The sequence below is a fragment of the Oncorhynchus mykiss genome, chromosome 12 (assembly GCF_013265735.2).
Source record: "Oncorhynchus mykiss isolate Arlee chromosome 12, USDA_OmykA_1.1, whole genome shotgun sequence".
NCBI lineage: Eukaryota > Metazoa > Chordata > Actinopteri > Salmoniformes > Salmonidae > Oncorhynchus > Oncorhynchus mykiss.
Window position 1 is genome coordinate 94,178,545 of NC_048576.1, and position 23,538 is coordinate 94,202,082.

Genomic DNA, 23,538 nt, shown 5'->3' on the forward strand with positions numbered 1-23,538 from the left:
CAGCTACGAGACGAAACAACTTTTTTTTTTAAGCAAACTATTGCTTTATTGGTATTTTCCCCACATTAATTTATACGCCATTGGTTTATTTTTTATAATGAAATATATAAATATATATATATATATATTCCTAGCTATAATATATGATGAATGTATTGTTGGGTTCACAGTGCGTACCGGACCCCGTGCACCGGGGACCCTGTACCGAACGGTTCAATACGAATACACGTTTCACCCCTAGTAAATAGTGAAAATACAGAGTAAGGTACTACAGGACTACTTTACAAATATACTGTTGAAATACAACTCTTTCCTCTTTCTGCCTGCTGGCAAATATACTCATGAACAAGCCATGCCTCAATTATCTCAACTTGAAAATCCATCTTTATTCTGTCTCCTCCCCTTCATCTACGCTGATTGAAGTTGATTTAACAGGTGACGTCAATAAGACATCATAGCTTTCACCTGGATTCACCTGGTCAGTCTGTGTCATGGAAAGAGCAGGTGTTCCTAATGATTTATTCCCTCAGTATACACTGTTGAAAAACAGCTGTTTGAGCCACAAGGTGGCAGCATATTACAATATGTTTCTCTCTTCTCTTTCCACATGCTGGCAAAGTATTAATGACTAAAATGGTATTATTGTACATCGTAGTAAGATGCAAGTTTAAAACACCTTTGAATATTGTAACTATATCATATGAATATATTGAATATATCATGTTATTGTACTGTTGTTTTAATTCATCATACAGTGAAATAGTACAAGCAAATATTGTACAGGAAATATTGCGATCCCCAATCACATGATTCTTTACAAATCAGCAGTTTTTTTCAGATAGATATGGATGATAATTAAAGAAGTACTTTCAGAATGGTCTAATAATTACGCAATAAGGTCCTGGGGGGGTATGGTATATGGCCGATATACCACAGCTAAGGGCTATTCTTATTTACGACGCAAAGCAGAGTGCCTGGATACAGCCCTTAGCCGTAGTATATCGGTCATATACCACAAACCCCAGGGGTGCCTTATTGCGATTATAAACTGGTTACCAACGTAATTAAAGCAGTACACATAAATGTTTTGGTATGCGGTCTGATACAGTATATCACGGCTGTCAGCCAATCAGCATTCAGGGCTCAAACAACCCAGTTTATAAAACAATCATGTCATACTAATGAAGGTTCTCAATAATGTGAAGTTTTAATATAAACTAAACTTGTGGTCCATCTCTGGTTATTCATTAACATTAAAGTAAACCTGCCCTACATCCTGGATATCTAGATCAACTATTTCTGGATCTGGACTAAAGTCAGAGAGCATAATGCTCTATTTGAGATCAGTTAAACTCCCCCTCATGTAGAGCTGCTAGCACTGATGTTCATCAACATGCTCTAATACAAACACTTGTTCTTTAGAATGTTCTTTATTGAATATCCACAATACAGCAAAGCTCTAGCTATTCCTCTATTAATCATCTGCAAAACAACCCATTTCAAATATAACAAGTCTACTTATCATATAGCCTATGATATCAGTATGATTAGCTATTTATCTTTTATGGAACATAATGCATATATGCAGGTGAAACTTGTAATGAATTAACAATAACTTGAAAAGTGATGTAGAAAATCAAATAGACATTACAATGGTTCTCAGGCTACTCAGTGCTGCATTCAGACTTCTTGATGTCTTTCTCAGCGAACTTGGATCCCGCGGTGACTTTACACGAGAACACTTTGTCCTGGTTCCATTCTGACGTGTCAACGGTCAGACAGCTGCTGAGTTGAAACGTCTTGTCGGCTTGCGGCACCGGGCCACTCGTAGCGATGCCGCCGGTGACCGGATTCCCTCCAGCTGTCCAGCTGACATCTGCGTAACCCATGGCCATCTGACTGGCCAGACACACCAGGGTGACTTTGCTGGACTTCAACTCATCGCTGGACGGAGGGAGGATGGTCAAGACAGGCGGAGGGAGGGTAGAGTCTGGACCAATGGAATGAGCAGAATAAATATTACGCAAAATCATTTGATAAGTTAGTAGAATGAAACGGGGTTGTGTGATTATACTGTAGAATAAAAAATACACAGTTTTCTCAAAGGCTACAAACAATTAACATTCTGGCCTCATAAATTAAAAGGCACTAAAACCACGTCATTCTATCGTTACATGTTACTCACAAATCTCTGTTTGTACCTGGTCTTAGTTTTAAACTTTCTAAGTAACTCTCCATATGTGACTTTTCAGAGGTGAAGCAGATTTCTGTACAAGTTGATAATGAGTTCAGATCTCTACGTTTAAACATAATCAAGTAGTCAGATGTGCTGAATGAGGGATACAATCAAACATATATCCTATCCTACTACTAGTCACCCAGGAAACAGAGTTACCAACTGTAATGTCCTAGCCTGCAATGTAATGAATCATGTAGCAACATTATTTAACTACCATATACATGGTTTTATCATTATTTAATATAACGTGGGACCAATACCTTAAAGGTTGATACAACTTTATGTTGACTTCACATCCAAATCTACCTCTGAGTAAATAGATGATTATTGTATGAGACATTATAAATGAGTATTGTTGTCAAGTGACAGCAGTAACCTACATGGTCAAATAGTCCATCATGTTTTTTAAGTTTAAATGTGAAATCAACAACTACAGATGTACTGTAGTCTATGAAGATGTCACATGGTGTTCATGACTCTTGATAATCAGTCCACAAAGTAGGTTATTTACACTAAATAAATATGAAAGAAGAATATAATGTTAAATATGTAACTCTATTAACTATTACGTATTACAAAAAACCTTGAATACAAAAATATCAGGTTAAATAAAGGGAACTCACCAGTAACAATGAGCTTGGTTCCTTGTCCGAATACCACAGTGATTCAGTTTGTTTACACAGCCGTACAATAACCTCCTCACTCTCTACTGAGAGGACAGGAACTGAACCATCCCATTCAGACAGAGCTTCACTCTCTCTACTGAGAGGACAGGGACTGAACCATCACATTCAGACAGAGCTTCACTCTCTCTCCTGAGAGGACAGGAACTGAACCATCCCATCCAGACAGAGCCTCACTCTCTCTACTGAGAGGACAGGAACTGAAACATCCCATTCAGACAGAGCTTGACTCTCACTACTGAGAGGACAGGAACTGAAACATCCCATTCAGACAGAGCTTCACACAAGCTACTGAGAGGACAGGAACTGAAACATCCCATTCAGACAGAGCTTCACTCTCACTACTGAGAGGACAGGAACTGAAACATCCCATCCAGACAGAGCTTCACTCTCTCTACTGAGAGGACAGGAACTGAAACATCCCATTCAGACAGAGCTTCACTCTCTCTACTGAGAGGACAGGAACTGAAACATCCCATCCAGACAGAGCTTCACTCTCTCTACTGAGAGGACAGGAACTGAAACATCCCATTAAGACAGAGCTTCACTCTCTCTACTGAGAGGACAGGAACTGAACCATCCCATTAAGACAGAGCTTTACTCTCACTACTGAGAGGACAGGAACTGAAACATCCCATTAAGACAGAGCTTAACTCTCTCTACTGAGAGGACAGGAACTGAAACATCCCATTCAGACAGAGCTTCACTCTCTCTACTGAGAGGACAGGAACTGAAACATCCCATTCAGACAGAGCTTCACTCTCACTACTGAGAGGACAGGGACTGAAACATCCCATCCAGACAGAGCTTCACTCTCACTACTGAGAGGACAGGGACTGAAACATCCCATCCAGACAGAGCTTCACTCTCACTACTGAGAGGACAGTAACTGAAACATCCCATTCAGACAGAGCTTCACTCTCTCTACTGAGAGGACAGGGACTGAAACATCCCATTCAGACAGAGCTTCACTCTCTCTACTAAGAGGACAGGAACTGAAACATCCCATTCAGACAGAGCTTCACTCTCTCTACAAACATCTCAGGCTTTTCTAGAGTTCCTCTCTATGAAGTAACAGTATATAGTAAAGCATCATATTCTGCTGTTTGTGTCTGGTCCTTTTGAATCCATCAGTTAAAGCACTATCCATATGATGCAGCATTGACCTGATGATGATGATGATGATGATGATGATGATGATGATCAGGACTTCCTAGGTTTTGGCCTTTCTAGGGAGTTTTTCCTAGCCACCGTGCTTCTACACCTGCATTGCTTGCTGTTTGGGGTTTTAGTCTGGGTTTCTGTACAGCACTTTGAGATATCAGCTGATGTACGAAGGGCTATATGAATACATTTTGATTGATTTTTGATTTTGATTGATGATGATGATGGTGATGATCACAACAAGAGAGACAAAATCAGTTTCCTTTCAGACAATGTCTTCTTATAATCTTGTTGACATGTAGGTATGGATGGTAGTTCTATATTCAGATCTCCCATTGTGACATGTATATATTGTTATAATAATCACTGATCAACTTCAACTACTGTTTCTTAGAGTTCACCCCACTGCCACGCATGAATCAGAAGTGAGTGTATTTGGGGAGAAGGTGTTTGTCATGGTGTATATCACTGTGATACGTATTCCTTAACAGAGCTGTCCCAGGTCTTACAATAATACACTGTTGAGTTTGCCTCCTCCACATTGTTAATAATCAAACGATAATCTGATTTAGACTGATGATTAGATGTGAATTTAGGAGAGGAGAAACCAGAAACATATTCTACAGAACTCCAACCAGTGTGGTACCACCTTAACACGTACTGAGGGACTCCTCCTAGAACATGTTTATATAACCAGCAATATTATCAACAGTCCCCTGGTTATAGTCCATAGTCCACTATCAAAAATATAAATGTTTTAAATTGGACCAACACAAACCAAATGGGATCATTTTGGTTACACTTAAAACAGCAGTATTTAGTTTCATGTGAGTGATGTTGGTAGGTTTACTGAAATCAGTATGTCATAATATCTATAATAATAACATAATGATAATATTATCTGGACCTGATGGTGGGGTTCTGAACTAACAGTACATCACTAAATGCCTGTTGATGTAATATGTCTCTAATGTAAACCAGGGGACTGACTATCATGGAGGTTATCTGATACATGGAGTCTTCTGTTAGGACTGAACCTTCTGGAATATCACTTTATCATTCATGCTTTGTGACAACTAGGTGTAATTGTTAATGACAACATTCTACTAAATGTGTGAAGGGTTTTGTGTTAAACACAAGCATGGAATGTTCTCCTACTGCAGACACACTGGTTCAGGATGACTTGACATTCAGTTAGTGTCTATATTCAGAACATCTGAAAGCAGAAGTGAGTGTGTTTGGTGAGGAGGTTTTTGTCATGGTGTATATCACTGTGATACGTGCACTTTAACAGACTTGTCCCATGTCTGACAGTAATACACTGCTGAGTCTGTCTCCTCCACATTACTGATTATAAACTGATAATCTTTATCAGACGTGGCTTTAGATGTGAAACGATCAGAGGAGAAACCAGAACCATATTCATCAGGAGAGTCGAGTGCATAGTGATACCTTAACACATACTGAGGAGCTCCTCCTGGAACCTGTTTATACCAGTTTACATAGTTGCTTTCATCTTTGGTAATGTCACAGTGAAAAGTAGCAGTCCCCTTTGTACTGACAGTCAGTACTGAAGGTGTCTGTGTCACTGCTTTCTGGCAACTGACATCTGTGGGAATGAAACACACCATTTATTAAGACAATTAATCATACATGAATGTACAACTTCATTGGCATTGTTTTTGGATTCAGATTGAACAAACAGTAAATTCCTTACATGTTAGAGCAGTGATGAGAGTGCAGAGTGTCCCCAGCATGTTGTCAGTGTGTGGTGTGAACGGCCCTTACTGTCCAGCTGAGTGATGAGCAGGGTTGGAGTGTGAGGAGAGGAGAGGCTGCAGGACCCACCTATAGGGAGACAGACAGGGAGGATCAGGGGGAGGGGCCTCTATAGTTAACCTATCACCAAGCCAAAGAGGACTAGAGGGAGGGGCCTCTACAGTTAACCAATCACCAGCTGCTCTCATTTCTCGATATGAGATCCTGTCTTCATCCCTGACTCATATTCTACCTCCATCAAATCATAACTGGAGTTTAATATCCTATACTAGTTCTACACAGGACCAACAAAATTATGAGGTATCTGGACTGACTGGCGCCAAACTGTGCCTGATTTAATGTAGGTATATCCTGAGTCATTATTGGTGGTACTTTGTCCTCCTCTGGTGGACGTTGACAGAACTGCAGCCTCTATTCTGATCACTGATGCAGAATGTGAAACACCGCAGCATGACGCCGCGCTACACTGAGTGCACAAAACATTAAGAACACCATCCTAATATTGAGTTGAATCTTACAAGGTCATAGTTTAATGCTGAAAGACTAAGTGAAGGTCAGACCTATACAGTAGATATTACTGCTGAAATGATACTGAGTCCAACATGTAATGTTAATACCAGAGAACAGTTTAAACCATGTAATAATGACAGCTCTAACTCTCTCAACATTGGCCTGTCATTCCTGCATCCTAAGGTAAAATAGAGCTCAGCGTTCTAGTCTGAAATACTTCTCTCTCTTTCCGCCTAGCATTCTGGGTCGTTCCACCAATTCGGTGCCTATTGAAAAGTGTATCTTGGTAAAGCATTTCTTCGATTTTGTCATAAACAGCACATATTCACCTTCATAAACAACGTGTTTTACCATCTCAAGAGGTTAAATAAAGAATTGACTAGAACAAATGCCTATTAAGTGTCAAATAAAGTAACAGAGTTGATGATTTCTTGTTAAATAAGCCATGAATCCCCCTGTGACAGCGGGGAGAGTGGAAGCTTGTTGTGTGCAGAAAGGAGTAGGAATTGAATGCAAACTTCAAAATGTTGTATTTATTGTAAAAACATTTATATCTTATCTACATTATACTCAATCTGCTCAGCTTTCCACCACAAAATTTCCAAGAAGAGTAGAACCAGCTCACCTGCTTTTGCAATATGATTTGACTATTAGATGTTTAATGTTTCTTTGATAAAACTATTTAAAAAGGAATAGTTTCCCCATATTAATTAGACTCAACAAAATGATGTTGCCACGAGCAGCACCGGAGATATTGAGATGGGCGAGATGCAACACTTCACTCTCACACAGTAACACAAAGTATCTGCGCATGTGCACGGGTACACTTCACACTGTGTACAGCGTGGTGGCCAGGCCATCAAAAGAGCGGAGAGGTTGAGCTTCACGCTTCAACGCTCTTAGAGGTTGTGAGAATTGGCCCACTAAGCTGTTTACTTTCTGTATCTACATCATATCGCTGAGTCTACCTTTAAAACGAGAGTTCAGCTCACTGTAAGGACCGTCACTGGAGATGAGAAGCAGGTACGGGGAGTTGACATTTAATAAGGAACAGACAGGTAACAACACAGGACCAGCGTCAGCACACGGGTGAACAAGGACATATGAACATTAATGCTGCAGCAGGGAATAGAGAGGGGAACCAGACAGATATAGGGGAGGTAATGACAGAGGGGATTGAGTCCAGATGAGTCCAATAATCGCTGATGCACGTGATGGTGGAAAGGCAGGTGTGCGTAATGAAGGTGGCCGGAGTGCCTAATGCTGGAGAGCCTGGCACCTCCTAGCAACAAAGAGGGGAGCGGGAGCAGGTGTGACAGTACCCCCCCTCCCCTCTCTAGGGGCGCCACTCGGCGTAGCTCCTGGGCGATCCTGACGGGCCAGCCGAGGAACGGGCACTGGGCAAGCCGGCTGGGCCTAAATGATGGTGGCAGGAGTGCCTAATGCTGGAGAGCCTGGCACCTTCTAGCACCAGGGAGGGGAGCTGGAGCAGGTCACAGAGTTGACCTTAAAATGGGGGACAGATGTAAATGAATCACTAATCACACAAATAATTAAGGGAAAGGGGGAAACCTAGTCAGTTGTTTGTCAAAGCAACAAAATAACTAAGGCTTTACCATGATGTTGAAACTTAGAGACATTTGTGGATTAAGTGTTAAAATCTCAGAGGAACATGTCAAAGTGCTGCATTTTGGCAGTTTAGCACGTCTTTATTCCGATAAAAAAATCTGATTTATTACATTTCCCATGTGGTCTATATTAAAGGGCACTTCATTTAATATATCAGGCTTTTAAAATTCAATATTGGTGCACAATTTCACCTTAAAATATCAAAGGAAACTCTTCGTGGAACGACTCATCTTTTCCTTTCTGTCCCTGCTTCTTGTCTCCAAGGATTCCTCTTTCCACTCCACATCCCTCCGTCCTCCATCCCCTCTGCAACTTCACTCCATCTTATCTTTACACCACTGGGCTGGGAGGCCATCAGCTCGTTATCTTTACACCACTGGGCTGGGAGGCCATCAGCTCATTATCTTTACACCACTGGGCTGGGAGGCCATCAGCTCATTATCTTTACACCACTGGGCTGGGAGGCCATCAGCTCATTATCTTTACACCACTGGGCTGGGAGGCCATCAGCTCATTATCTTTACACCACTGGGCTGGGAGGCCATCAGCTCATTATCTTTACACCACTGGGCTGGGAGGCCATCAGCTCATTATCTTTACACCACTGGGCTGGGAGGCCATCAACTCATTATCTTTACACCACTGGGCTGGGAGGCCATCAGCTCATTATCTTTCCACTACTGGGCTGGGAGGCCATCAGCTCATTATCTTTACACCACTGGGCTGGGAGGCCATCAGCTCATTATCTTTACACCACTGGGCTGGGAGGCCATCAGCTCATTATCTTTACACTACTGGGCTGGGAGGCCATCAGCTCATTATCTTTACACCACTGGGCTGGGAGGCCATCAGCTCATAATCTTTACACCACTGGGCTGGGAGGCCATCAGCTCATTATCTTTACACCACTGGTTTGGGAGGCCATCAGCTCATTATCTTTACACCACTGGGCTGGGAGGCCATCAGCTCATTATCTTTACACCACTGGGCTGGGAGGCCATCAGCTCATTATCTTTACACCACTGGGCTGGGAGGCCATCAGCTCATTATCTTTACACCACTGGGCTGGGAGGCCATCAGCTCATTATCTTTACACCACTGGGCTGGGAGGCCATCAGCTCATTATCTTTACACCACTGGGCTGGGAGGCCATCAGCTCATTATCTTTCCCGTAACGTTTGGCTGTGTTCCCTCGGGAACCTGGGATCCAGATGCTCCTGGAGAAACTTATCAGGGTTGGTGGATTCCCTGACAGGGACCTTCTTGGCTGAACTTAGTATCAAAGCTTCATTGAGTCCTGCCACAAGTGTGAGGCACTCTGCTCCTTTGGGATCTGGTCCAAAGCAGTCGACTGGGTTGGGTCAAGTTTCACCAATTCATTGCAGAAGAACAGGCATTTCCAGCAGTCGTAATTGACATGATCTCCATGTGGCTGGGAAAGAGTAGAGAATCTATATTAAGGTATTATATGAAGTTAGAAAGCATTGAACAGAAGAGACACACATCAGTTCAAATACATTAAAATGGTACAGCCATAAATAAATATTCCTTTCAGTCCAATTCTACCTGGGATGCTACTGGCTGTGATATTATTGTCGGTTCAGATTAACACTTATAGAGCAGACTCCCCACGGGCAGATTCAGGTGTCTCAGGCTCCGATTCAATTCCTCCTGTGAGTGGAATGCAGGCGTGGGAAGCAGGGGTGGGAGGCAGGGGTGGGAGGCAGGCGTGGACATTCTGGACGCTTTTCTGCATGTTGGTCACTGGCCTTCTGGTGTGTGAAGTCAATGCTGTTTAACTGCTTTGACTCAACGTTCCTCCGAGTCCCTGCATTCCATTGTCGCTGCTCATCTGTGCAGGCTATGCCAGTTAGCCCACTGGACACCGCATTCTGCACCTGTGATAGAATGTTAAATACAAAAAGACATTCAGAGAAAATCCCATTATTAACAATTGTGTGACTGAGGACTATGTGATCAACTTAATCAAAACACATGCAGGTTTCATCATAAACTTACCTTGCTATTGTTCCCAATGAGATGAGGCCACTTATACTTACCATACTTTAGGCATTACCCCCAACCACAATGATATTTTACAAACCTTATTCACCAAGAAAAAACAATAACACTAAAGACTAATAACACTCAATGTGATGCTGACATGTTTAAATAAATGTTATCCCCTACTCACCTGGACTCCATAAACCTGCCTTCCCCAACATGAGATTGGACAGGATACTTACCGATTCCCCACATTAACACGGCAGTTCTGTTGATCCACAAATACACGTTACAATAATAATAAATCATGACATTCTCAATTCAGCTTTCATCCAACAAAACGTTGGGTCTAACTGCTATGTTAAGCCTGACTCTTTTATCATTCTGTGTCTAGATAAGGCAGTATTGCGCACTTTCATTTATAAAAGGAACAATGAAAATAGGCTATAAGCATCAATTACAAGAGCAAGGAACGCTGAGAATGATCATAGATATCATCTGAGAACTCTGTCATAAAGTTAGCCTATGGATTATAGTAACTGTCACCACAGCACATGTAGGCTGAAATGCAAGTGACTTATTTACCTGCCTTCCACAAAATGGAGGCTGCATGACTTTCCAAGGCCAGCGATGCAAGGACATCCAGCCGTCTCTACTGATCTGTTGTTTGATACAAGTTCCCAAGCAGAGTGGTAGGAGCTGATTGATTGGCTGGGCTGAACATCGGCCTTCAAAAATACCAATCCTTTTCCCTCCTCCTGGTGAAGAAGAACTCGGCCCACCTTACCACTGTGGAGGTACTGATAGGCCTTTTTCATAGTGGAACCATCCACTCCCAAGGAGAGCACCAAGTAATTAAAATTGTCCCCATACGTTATTTCATCCACCAAATTATTAATCATGGATGGCTGGGGTACGGTGATACCATCCGACCTCCGAAGAGCCATTTGTGTGTGTTCCCAAATGTGAGCCATGTTTGGTTTTTGTTAATTTGTTAAAATGTGTTAATGATGCACGTTTTTTTAATTATTAGCTAGCCACCGCTCTGAGGTAATCCGCTAGCATTGAATGTAGCTGAAAAAACGGAAACACAAACACAATCGCGTTCGAATGGAACTGGGTCAAGTGGGAGGGGCTACATAAGGCGAATAACTTCCTTAATTTTGCCGGACCCCAGGAAGAGCTAATGGGGATCCATAATAAATACAAATGCCTGGAATACAAATACAAATCCATGAGTTAAAGTACTATCCATATGATTCAGTCTGAGTTAAAGTACTATCCATATGATTCAGTCTGAGTTAAAGTACTATCCATATGATTCAGTCTGAGTTAAAGTACTATCCATATGATTCAGTCTGAGTTAAAGTACTATCCATATGATTCAGTCTGAGTTAAAGTACTATCCATATGATTCAGTCTGAGTTAAAGTACTATCCATATGATTCAGTCTGAGTTAAAGTACTATCCATATGATTCAGTCTGAGTTAAAGTACTATCCATATGATTCAGTCTTGATATGATGATGATGTTGGTTGTGATGACGATGGTGGTGGTGATGATGATGATGGTGATGATGATGGTTGTGATGCTGGTGATGATGATGATGATCACAACAAGAAAGACAACATTAATTTCCTTTCAGACGATGTCTTCTTAGAATCTTGTTGACATGCAGGGATGGATGGTTCCTCCATTACCAGATCTCCCATTGTGACATGTATATAATGTTGTAATAATCACTGACCAACTTCAACAGCTGTTTCTTAGAGTTCACCCCTCTGCCATGCATAAAGCAGAAGTGAGAGTATTTGGGGAGGAGGTTTTTGTCATGGTGTATATCACTGTGATACTTGCGCAAAAGGAGAGTCATTCTGAGTCTGACAGTAATACACTGCTGAGTCTGTCTCCACCACATTACTGATTGTAAACTGATAATCCTTATCAGACGTGGCTTTAGATGTGAAACGATCAGAGGAGAAACCAGATCCATATTCATCAGGGGAGGCGTCAGTACGGTGAAACCTTAACACATACTGAGGAGCTCCTCCTGGAACCTGTTTATACCAGTTTACATAATTTCCTTCATCTTTGGTAATGTCACAGTGAAAAACTGCAGTCCCCTTTGTACTGACAGTCAGTACTGAAGGTGTCTGTGTCACTGCTTTCTGGCAACTGACATCTGTGGGAATGAAACACACCATTTATTAAGACAGTTAATCATACACGAATGTAAAACTTCATTGGCATTGTTTTTGGATTCAGATTGAACAAACAGTAAATTCCTTACATGTTAGAGCAGTGATGAGAGTGCAGAGTGTCCCCAGCATGTCGTCAGTGTGTGGTGTGAACGGCCCTTACTGTCCAGCTGAGAGATGAGCAGGGTTGGAGTGTGAGGAGAGGAGAGGCTGCAGGACCCACCTATAAGGAGACAGCCAGGGAGGATCAGGGGGAGGGGCCTCTATAGTTAACCTATCACCAAGCCAGGGAGGACCAGAGGGAGGGGCCTCTACAGATAATCAATCACCAGCTAATTTTATTGCTGATGGACATTTCTGGGGGTTCACAGACTTCCACATTTGTAGTAATAACAATATTATACTGAACAAAAATATAAATATGACATGCAACTATGTCAAAGATTTGACTGAGTTACAGTTCATAAGGAAATCAGTCAATTTAAATATATTCATTGGGCCCAAATCTATGGGTTTCACATGACTGGGCAGAGGTACAGCCATGGGTGGCCCACAGGGGACCACAGCCCTGGGCCAAACAGAATTAGTTTTCCCCACAACATTACAGACAGAACCACCCATTTCCAGTATGCACACAGGCCTATAAATAACTTTAAATGTGTCCCAACCATTCAAGCAAGGGGGAGGTATGAGAGAATAACTCTGTTATTAGCCCTGCACCGTCCTCTACCCTCATCACAGATCCATTATATAATCCATGATGTTTATATTAATCACCACACATCCTCTACCCTCCTCCATTATATAATCCAAGATGTTTATATTAATCACCACATATCCTCTACCCTCCTCCATTATATAATCCATGATGTTTATATTAATCACCACATATCCTCTACCCTCCTCCATTATATAATCCATGATGTTTATATTAATCACCACATATCCTCTACCCTCCTCCATTATATAATCCATGATGTTTATATTAATCACTACATATCCTCTACCCTCCATTATATAATCCATGATGTTTATATTAATCACCACATATCCTCTACCCTCCTCCATTATATAATCCATGATGTTTATATTAATCACCACATATCCTCTACCCTCCTCCATTATATAATCCATGATGTTTATATTAATCACTACATATCCTCTACCCTCCTCCATTATATAATCCATGATGTTTATATTAATCACTACATATCCTCTACCCTCCTCCATTATATAATCCATGATGTTTATATTAATCACCACATATCCTCTACCCTCCTCCATTATATAATCCATGATGTTTATATTAATCACTACATATCCTCTACCCTCCTCCATTATATAATCCATGATGTTTATATTAATCACTACATATCCTCTACCCTCCTCCATTATATAATCCATGATGTTTATATTAATCACTACATATCCTCTACCCTCCTCCATTATATAATCCATGATGTTTATATTAATCACTACATATCCTCTACCCTCCTCCATTATATAATCCATGATGTTTATATTAATCACCACATATCCTCTACCCTCCTCCATTATATAATCCATGATGTTTATATTAATCACTACATATCCTCTACCCTCCTCCATTATATAATCCATGATGTTTATATTAATCACCACATATCCTCTACCCTCCTCCATTATATAATCCATGATGTTTATATTAATCACCACATATCCTCTACCCTCCTCCATTATATAATCCATGATGTTTATATTAATCACCACATATCCTCTACCCTCCTCCATTATATAATCCATGATGTTTATATTAATCACTACATATCCTCTACCCTCCTCCATTATATAATCCATGATGTTTATATTAATCACTACATATCCTCTACCCTCCTCCATTATATAATCCATGATGTTTATATGTAATCGTTCACCACAGAGGTCAGAGATATAGTAGAACAATGAGTAACTCAGTCCCTTGTTGGGGAATAATCAGAATTAGTTGGGTAACATAGATCATGTTTTATTTTCATGATATGCTTATGAGTTATTTCTCATAAGAATGTATTTTGTTGTACTATAGTGGTGGGCATTGGCAGTTATCTGTTCTCTGTCAGGACTAAGTTGTTTGGACCGCAGAGAGGGGAGAGGTCAAGGGGTCATCATGTGTAAACATATATTTTGTCACTCCCTACTTTTCCCATCGGGGAGAGGAGGATGGCAGTGTCTGGAATCATTCTATGCTCCCTCTTTTGTTGTTCCTATCTTGACCTATAGCCCCACTCTCCTCTCCGTGAGTTTGTCCAGGATTGGTTGTATTTAGAATTGGTTGTATCTAAATGACAATTTGATATATATCATAGGGTGGGGGTAATGTCTTGGTACCATTTTGTACCAAGGACGAGATAAGAGCTTTGTTTAGGAGACCAAACTGAACGATAATTTATAGCCAACTCTGTCTGGCTAGGGGATATTCCTCTCTGAAGTAAAGTATTTTCTTTGTGTAAGTTCCTAAGACCTGTGTTTTGTCATGTCGTCTAGGGGGGGGGGGGGGGGGGGGGGGGGATCTTTGCTATAAAGGATCCCATTTGCCATTATGTTGGCCACTCTCAACTTTTCAATAGAGATACTGAACTGTTGAAAGTCAAAATGCTATTGCAAAAGCTTAATTATTATTAAAGGTGAAGATTAAGCATAACTCTGACTCGTGTGTGATTTGCTCTCTCATCATTTGGGAATTAGGGAAATTTCCACGACACCCTACTCAGAGCAGGTCTAGAACAATGAGTAACTCAGTCCCCACTCAGAGCAGGTCTAGAACAATGAGTATCTCAGTCCCCCCTTAGAGCAGGTCTAGAACAATGAGTAACTCAGTCCCCACTCAGAGCAGGTCTAGAACAATAAGTATTTCAGTCCCCCCCCCCCGCCAGAGCAGGTATATGAAGTGCCTGGGGATGCCAATATGTCCTTTATAGGGCCCTTGTCAAAAGTAGTGCACTGTAAAGGGAATAAAGTGCCATTTGGGACGTATTCTCAGTTTCAGTTGTCTGGGCACCTGCAGACCCCCCCCCCCCCCCCCCCATCTTATTTACATGAAGCTATAAATAAGGAGAGGGGAGGGGAGGAGGAGGGGAAGCAGGTGTGTCCTGGGGGAGAACGCCTTGGTTTCATGCATGTTAACATTAGAAGCCTCCTCCCTAAGTTTGTTTTATTCACTGCCCTAGCACACTCCACCAACCCAGATGTCCTAGCCGTGTCTGAATCCTGGCTCAGGAAGACCACCAAAACCCCTGAAATTTCCATCCCTAAGAATAACATTTTCCGACAAGATAGAATTGCCAAAGGGGGCGGTGTTGCAGTCTACTGCAGAGATCTCTGCAGAGCTCTGTCTTACTATCCAGGTCTGTACCCAAACCATTTGAGCTCCTACTTCTAAAAATTCACCTCTCCAGAAACAAGTCCCTCACCATTGCCGCTTGATATAGACCACCCTCTGCCCCCAGCTGTGCCCTGGACTCCATATGTGAACTGATTGCTTCCCATCTATCTTCAGAGCTCGTGCTTCTAGGTGACCTAAACTGGGACATGTTTAACACCCTGGCCATCCTACAATCTAAGCTTGATGCCCTCAATCTCACACAAATTATCAATGAACCCACCAGGTACCACCCCAAATCTATAAATACGGGCACCCTCATAGATATCATCCTAACCAACTTGCCCTCTAAATACACCTCTGTTGTTTTCAGCCAAGATCTCAGCGATCACTGCCTCATTGCCTGCATCCGTAATGGGTCTGTGGTCAAACGACGACCCCTTATCACTGTCAAACGCTCCCTAAAACACTTCAGCGAGCAGGCCTTTCTAATTTACCTGGCCCGGGTACCCTGGAAGGATGTTGACCTCATCCCGTCATTAGAGGATGCCTGGTCATTCTTTAAAAGTGCCTTCCTCATCATCTTAAATAATTCCCCTTTCAAAACATGTAGAATCAGGAAAATATATAGCCCTTGGTTCACTCCAGACCTGACTGCCCTTGACCAGCGCAAAAACATCCTGTGGCGTTCTGCATTAGCATCGAATATCCCCTGTGATATACAACTTTTCAGGGAAGTTAGGAACCAATATACACAGGCAGTTAGCAAAGCTAAGGCTAGCTTTTTCAAGCAGAAATGTGCATCCTGTAGCACAAACTCAAAAAAGTTCTATGACACTGTAGTCTATGGAGAATAAGAGCACCTCTTCCCAGCTGCCCACTGCACTGAGGCTAGGAAACACTGTCACCACCGATAAATCTAATTTAATTTCAGAGCTGGTCAATTTCAGAGCAGGTCATGGGTGCACCTCAGCCACGCTCAAGGTCCTAAACGATATCATAACCACCATAAGAGACATTACTGTGCAGCCGTATTCATCGACCTGGCCAAGGCGTTCGACTCTGTCAATCACCACATTCTTATTGGCAGACTCAATAGCTTTGTTTTCTCAAATGATTCCCTCGCCTGGTTCACCAACTACTTCTCTGATAGAGTTCAGTGTGTCATATCGGAGGGCCTGTTGTCTGGACCTCTGGCAGTCTCTATGGGGGTACCACAGGGTTCAATTCTCGGGCCGACTCTCTTCATCAATGATGTCGCTCTTGCTGCTGGTGATTCTCTGATTCACCTCTACGCAGACAACACCATTCTGTATACTTCTGGCCCTTCTTTGGACTCTGTGTTAACTAACCTCCAGATGAGCTTCAAAGCCATGCAACTCTCCTTCCGTGGCCTCCAACTGCTCTTAAATGCTGGTAAAACTAAATGCATGCTCTTCAACCGATCACTGCCCGCATGTCCAGCATCACTACTCTGGATGGTTCTGACTTGTGGATACTCTGGATGGTTCTGATATGTGGACAACTGCAAATACCTAGGTGTCTGGTTAGACTGTAAACTCTCCTTCCAAACTCACATCAAGCATCTCCAATCCAAAATTAAATCTAGAATCTGCTTCCTATTTCACAACAAAGCATCCTTCACTCATGCTGCCAAACATCCCCTCGTAAAACTGACCATCCTACCGATCCTTGACTTCGGCGATGTCATTTATAAATTAGCCTCCAACACTCTACTCAACAAATTGGATGCAGTCTATCACAGTGCCATCCGTTTTGTTACCGTTTTGTCATACACTACCCCCCACTGCGACCCGTGCGCTCTCATTGGCTGGCCCTCGCTTCATACTCGTCGACAAATCTTCGCCTTATCGTCGCCTTATCGTCGCCTTATCTCAGCTCGCTGGTCACCATAGCAGCACCCATCCGTAGCACCTGCTCCAGCAAGTATATCTCACTGGTCACCCCCAAAGCCAATTTCTCCTTTGGTCGCCTTTCCTTCCAGTTCTCTGCTGCCAATGACTGGAACGAACTGCAAAAGTCACTGAAGCTGGAGACTCATATCTCCCTCACTAACTTTAAGAACCAGCTGTCAGAGCAGCTCACAGATCACTGCACTTGTACATAGGCCATCTGTAAAAAGCCCATCTATCTACCTTCCTCATCCCCATACTGTATTTATTTATTTGTCTTGCTCCTTTGCACCCCAGTATCTCTACTTGCACATTCATCTTCTGCACATCTACCATTCCAGTGTTTAATTGCTATATTGTAATTACTTTGCCACCATGGCCTATTTATTGCCTTACCTTCCTTAACTTACCTCATTTGCACTCACCGTATATAGACTTTTTGTTTTATTTTTCTACTGTATTATTGACTGTATGTTTTGTTTATTCCATGTGTAACTCTGTGTTGTTGTATGTGTCGAACTCCTGTGCTTTATCTTGGCTAGGTCACAGTTGTAAATGAGAACTTGTTCTCAACTGGCTTACCTGGTTAAATAAAGGTGTTCTCAACTAGCCTACCTGGTTAAATAAAGGTGTTCTCAACTGGCCTACCTGGTTAAATAAAGGTGTTCTCAACTAGCCTACCTGGTTAAATAAAGGTGTTCTCAACTGGCCTACCTGGTTAAATAAAGGTGTTCTCAACTGGCCTACCTGGTTAAATAAAGGTGTTCTCAACTGGCCTACCTGGTTAAATAAAGGTGTTCTCAACTAGCTTACCTGGTTAAATAAAGGTGAAATTAAAAAATAATTTAAAAAAGGGAACAACACATCCCTTCCTGTAACTCCGTGTCAGAGCTAGAACACGCCCCCGGCAAATTTTTTTAATATCTTTATTTAACTAGGCAAGTCAGTTAAGAACACATTCTAATGTTCAATGACGGCCTAGGAACAGTGGATTAACTGCCTGTTCAGGGACAGAACAACAGATTTGTAACTTGTCAGCCCGGTTGCTAGTCCACCGCTCTAACCACTAGGCTACCCTGCCGCCCCAAGTGACTCTGATAACTAGAAATACTAGATATGAAACCATCAGGTTTTTCTGCGGTGGGACGGAAGGATGGCCCCGCGAGATTAGGTGGGACTGAAACCAGTGGTCTGACAAGCTCCAAACTGTTACTGCTGTAAAGCAGGTATGTCTTGAGTAATTATTAATGGTCCTATGTCCTCCTCTGGTGGACGTTGACAGAACTGCAACCTCTATTCTGATCACTGATGCAGAATGTGAAACATACTGTAGCATGACACTGAGTGTACAAAACATTAAGAACACCTTCCTAATATTGAGTTGAATCTTACAAGGTCATATTTCTCACTTATGCTGAAAATGATGCTGATGCCAACATCTAATGTTATTAACAGAGAACACTTTAAAAAATCTAATGACAGCTTCAAACCCTCAACATTGGCATTCAAATAAAATCCCATGGTTAGCAGATGTTAATGTGAGTGTAGCGAAATGCTTGTGCTTCTAGTTCCGACAGTGCAGTAATATCTAACAAGTAATCTAACAAATTCACAACAACTACCTAATACACACAAATGTAAAGGGATGGAATAAGAATGTGTACATATAAATATATGGATGAGCAATGGCCGTGCAGCATAGGCAAGATGCAGTAGATGGTATAGAATACAGTATATACATATGAGATCAGTAAAGTAGGATATGTAAACATTATAAAAGTGGAATTATTTAAAGTGACTAGTATTATGTATTAAAGTGGCCAATGATTTGGAGTGATTCCTGCATCCTGAGGTAAAATAGAGGCCGGTGTTGTGGTCCAAAACACCTGGATGCTTCCTCAGTTTAGGATCTGGGTCATTCCAACAAACGATGCCTATTAAAAAGTGTAACTTGGTCAAAAATAACTTTGATTTTGTCATAAATAGCACATATTCGCCTTCATAAACAACGTGTTTTCCCATTTCAAGAGGTTAAATATAGAAAGTAATATAACAACTGCCTATTAAGTGTCAAATAAAGTAACAGAGTTGATGATTTCTTGTTAAATAAGCCATGAATCCCCTTGTGACAGGGAGAGTGGAAGCTTGTTGTGTGCAGAAAGGAGGCAATTGAATGCTTCACAAAAAATGTTTTATTGTTACAACATTTCCATCCTATCTATCTACGAGTAACAAGATTGACATAATGCTCCACCTGCTCAGTTTCCCACCAAATAACAGCAGAAAATGGCCAATAACTGCTTTTACTCTATGATTTGACTATTAGATGTTCAATGTTTCTTTGATAAAACTATTTAAAAAGGAATAGTTTCCCCATATTAATTAGACTCAACAAAATTATGTTGCCACGAGCAGCACCGGAGATATTGAGATGGGCGAGATGCAACACTTCACTCTCACACAGTAACACAAAGTATCTGCGCATGTGCACGGGTACACTTCACACTGTGTACAGCGTGGTGGCCAGGCCATCAAAAGAGCGGAGAGGTTGAGCTTCGCGCTTCAACGCTCTTAGTTGTTGTGAGAATTGACTGACTACGCTGTTTACTTTCTGTATCTACATCATATTGCTGGTTTGAATGCCAGAGCCGACAAGGTGGGGGAAATCTGTCGCTGTGCCCTTGAACAAAGCACTTAAAACAAATTGCTCAATGGGCTCAGTGTAATGGCGACCCTGGCCGTGATTCCGCTCCCTGCGGGTGTCTCAGGGGGAGTTGGGATTTGCAAAAAACACATTTCATTACACACTGTGTGTAACAGAACAAATATAAACACCCCCCCCCCCCCTCAACTGAAGCTAGCCAACTAGCCAACTAACTACCAGCTTCAGCAAAACATTGCTAGCGGTCTTCAGCTAACCGGTCAGCTAACCGGTCATCAGCTAACCTTTAGCTCGGAAAGCTCTCGCCAGTTCGAACAACGCGACTCTAACCAGAGCATAACGGACCTATCTATTATTTTATTTTTTATTTTTCACCCCCGGATTCCCATCGCAAACGGAACATTTTGAGCTCCTGGGCTACAATATCCAGACCCACGACCGGTCCATTGATGTCACCGCATGAAGAGGAATAAACAGACTCCCCCCATCGCGACGTCCCCAAAGGCTAACTCTCTAGCCCTTGCTATCTCCTTGCTTGCAAATTCGGCCTGCTAACTGCTAGCTTGTTTAGCCCGGTCCGCTAACTGCTACCGTGTTTAGCACCGTCTACTAACTGTTAGCTTGTTAGCACAGGCCTGCTAACCATCTGAATCGCCGCGTCCCAAACACTCACTGAACCCATATTTACTTTCTATCCCTTTTCGATTTTTAATTTGTTTATACCTTCCGGTAACCTGCCTCACCCAATGTGATACGGAACCGCTATTATCTTTACATTTTTAGAACACACTCAAGAACCTTCAGAAGCTAACCAGCTAACTGGCTACAAGCTATTTAGTCATTGTTAGTTTTCTAACCTGGATAACACTCGCCAGTCCAGCTTCCCTGCCCCATCCACCGCTGCCCCTTGGACACTGATCACTTGGCTACATAGCTGATGCATGCTGGACTGTCCATTAATTCACGGTAATCCATTCTGCTTGTTTATGTTTTATCTGTCGGCCCCAGCCGCACTTAGGCTCTGTGTGTAGTTAATCCGACCCTCTCTGCCTAATCAATCGCCATTCTACCTGCTGTTGTTGTGCTAGCTGATTAGCTGTTGTTGTCTCACTTACTGTTTTAGCTAGCTCTCCCAATTCAACACCTGTGATTACTGTATGCCTTGCTGTATGTCTCTCTCAAATGTCAATATGCCTTGTATACTGTTGTGCAGGTTAGTTATCATTGTTTTAGTTTACAATGGAGCCCCTAGTTCTACTCTTTATACCCCTGATACCTCCTTTGTCCCACCCCCCACACATGCGGTGACCTCACCCATTACAACCAGCATGTCCAGAGATACAACCTCTCTCATCATCACCCAGTGCCTGGGCTTACCTCCGCTGTACCCGCACCCCACCATACCCCTGTTTGCGCATTATGCCCTGAATATATTCTACCATGCCCAGAAACCTGCTCCTCTTATTCTCTGTCCCCAACGCCCTAGGCGACCAGTTTTGATAGCCTTCAGCCGCACCCTCATACTACTCCTTCTCTGTTCCGCGGGTGATGTGGAGGTAAACCCAGGCCCTGCATGTCCCCAGGCACCCTCATTTGTTGACTTCTGTGATCGAAAAAGCCTTGGTTTCATGCATGTCAACATCAGAAGCCTCCTCCCTAAGTGTGTCTTACTCACTGCTCTAGCACACTCTGCTAACCCTGATGTCCTTGCCGTGTCTGAATCCTGGCTCAGGAAGGCCACCAATAATTCTGAGATTTCCATACCCAACTATAACATCTTCCGTCAAGATAGAACTGCCAAAGGGGGAGGAGTTGCAGTCTACTGCAGAGATAGCCTGCAAAGTAATGTCATACTCTCCAGGTCCATACCCAAACAGTTCGAACTACTAATTTTGAAAATTACTCTCTCCAGAAATAAGTCTCTCACTGTTGCCGCCTGCTACCGACCCCCCTCAGCTCCCAGCTGTGCCCTGGACACCATTTGTGAATTGATCGCCCCCCATCTAGCTTCAGAGTTTGTTCTGTTAGGTGACCTAAACTGGGATATGCTTAACACCCCGGCAGTCCTACAATCTAAGCTAGATGCCCTCAATCTCACTCAAATCATCAAGGAACCCACCAGGTACAACCCTAACTCTGTAAACAAGGGCACCCTCATTGACGTCATCCTGACCAACTGGCCCTCCAAATACACCTCCGCTGTCTACAACCAGGATCTCAGCGATCACTGCCTCATTGCCTGTATCCGCTACGGAGCCGCAGTCAAACGACCACCCCTCATCACTGTCAAACGCTCCCTAAAACACTTCTGCGAGCAGGCCTTTCTAATCGACCTGGCCCGGGTATCCTGGAAGGACATTGACCTCATCCCGTCAGTTGAGGATGCCTGGTCTTTCTTTAAAAGTAACTTCCTCACCATTTTAGATAAGCATGCTCCGTTCAAAAAATGCAGAACTAAGAACAGATATAGCCCCTGGTTCACTCCAGACCTGACTGCCCTCGACCAGCACAAAAACATCCTGTGGCGGACTGCGCTAACATCGAATAGTCCCCGCGATATGCAACTGTTCAGGGAAGTCAGGAACCAATACACACAGTCAGTCAGGAAAGCTAAAGCCAACTTCTTCAGGCAGAAGTTTGCATCCTGTAGCTCCAACTCCAAAAAGTTCTGGGACACTGTGAAGTCCATGGAGAACAAGAGCACCTCCTCCCAGCTGCCCACTGCACTGAGACTAGGTAACATGGTCACCACCGATAAATCCATGATTATCGAAAACTTCAACAAGCATTTCTCAACGGCTGGCCATGCCTTCCGCCTGGCTACTCCAACCTCGGACAACAGCTCCCCCCCCCCCCCGCAGCTACTCGCCCAAGCCTCTCCAGGTTCTCCTTTACCCAAATCCAGATAGCAGATGTCCTGAAAGAGCTGCAAAACCTGGACCCGTACAAATCAGCTGGGCTGGACAATCTGGACCCTCTATTCCTGAAACTATCCGCCGCCATTGTCGCAACCCCTATTACCAGCCTGTTCAACCTCTCTTTCATATCGTCTGAGATCCCCAAGGATTGGAAAGCTGCCGCAGTCATCCCCCTCTTCAAAGGGGGCGACACCCTGGACCCAAACTGTTACAGACCTATATCCATCCTGCCCTGCCTATCTAAGGTCTTCGAAAGCCAAGTCAACAAACAGGTCACTGACCATCTTGAATCCCACCGTACCTTCTCCGCTGTGCAATCTGGTTTCCGAGCCGGTCACGGGTGTACCTCAGCCACGCTCAAGGTACTAAACGATATCATAACCGCCATCGATAAAAGACAGTACTGTGCAGCCGTCTTCATAGACCTTGCCAAGGCTTTCGACTCTGTCAATCACCGTATTCTTATCGGCAGACTCAGTAGCCT

The 23,538-nt window shown here is 42.9% G+C and overlaps 1 protein-coding gene and 1 long non-coding RNA gene across 3 annotated transcripts; both read right to left on the reverse strand.

Moving 5' to 3' along the window:
* Nucleotides 1–1,417: 1,417 nt before the first annotated feature.
* Nucleotides 1,418–12,433, reverse strand: LOC110487111 (immunoglobulin lambda-1 light chain-like). 2 transcript variants are annotated; one of them, XM_036939268.1, is made up of 4 exons: nucleotides 12,299–12,433; nucleotides 11,862–12,190; nucleotides 2,863–2,896; nucleotides 1,418–1,990 (listed from the first exon to the last, which is right to left on the reverse strand). In XM_036939268.1, the coding sequence occupies exons 1-4, from the start codon at nucleotides 12,336–12,338 to the stop codon at nucleotides 1,665–1,667; spliced, it is 729 nt and encodes a 242-aa protein (XP_036795163.1). In that variant the 5' UTR covers nucleotides 12,339–12,433; the 3' UTR covers nucleotides 1,418–1,664. The 2 variants fall into 2 exon arrangements, with proteins under 2 accessions (XP_036795163.1, XP_036795162.1); XM_036939267.1 differs by lacking the exons at nucleotides 11,862–12,190; nucleotides 12,299–12,433 and adding exons at nucleotides 5,367–5,695; nucleotides 5,804–5,922.
* LOC118937791 lies at nucleotides 6,931–9,605 on the reverse strand. Its single transcript, XR_005035217.1, has 3 exons — nucleotides 9,571–9,605; nucleotides 8,196–9,436; nucleotides 6,931–7,881 (listed from the first exon to the last, which is right to left on the reverse strand). It is a non-coding gene; the product is annotated as an uncharacterized LOC118937791 (long non-coding RNA).
* Nucleotides 12,434–23,538: the final 11,105 nt, after the last annotated feature.

Excerpts from the sequence above, each read along its gene's own strand:
- LOC110487111 (XM_036939268.1), bottom strand. The coding sequence starts at position 12,338 with ATGCTGGGGACACTCTGCACTCTCATCACTGCTCTAACAT. Across the intron at positions 2,897-11,861 it reads ATGACTCTCCTTTTGCGCAA|GTATTCGGACAAGGAACCAA; the intron begins GTATCACAGTGA and ends TGAATCACTGTG. Across the intron at positions 1,991-2,862 it reads AACCAAGCTCATTGTTACTG|ACTCTACCCTCCCTCCGCCT; the intron begins GTGAGTTCCCTT and ends CCATTGGTCCAG.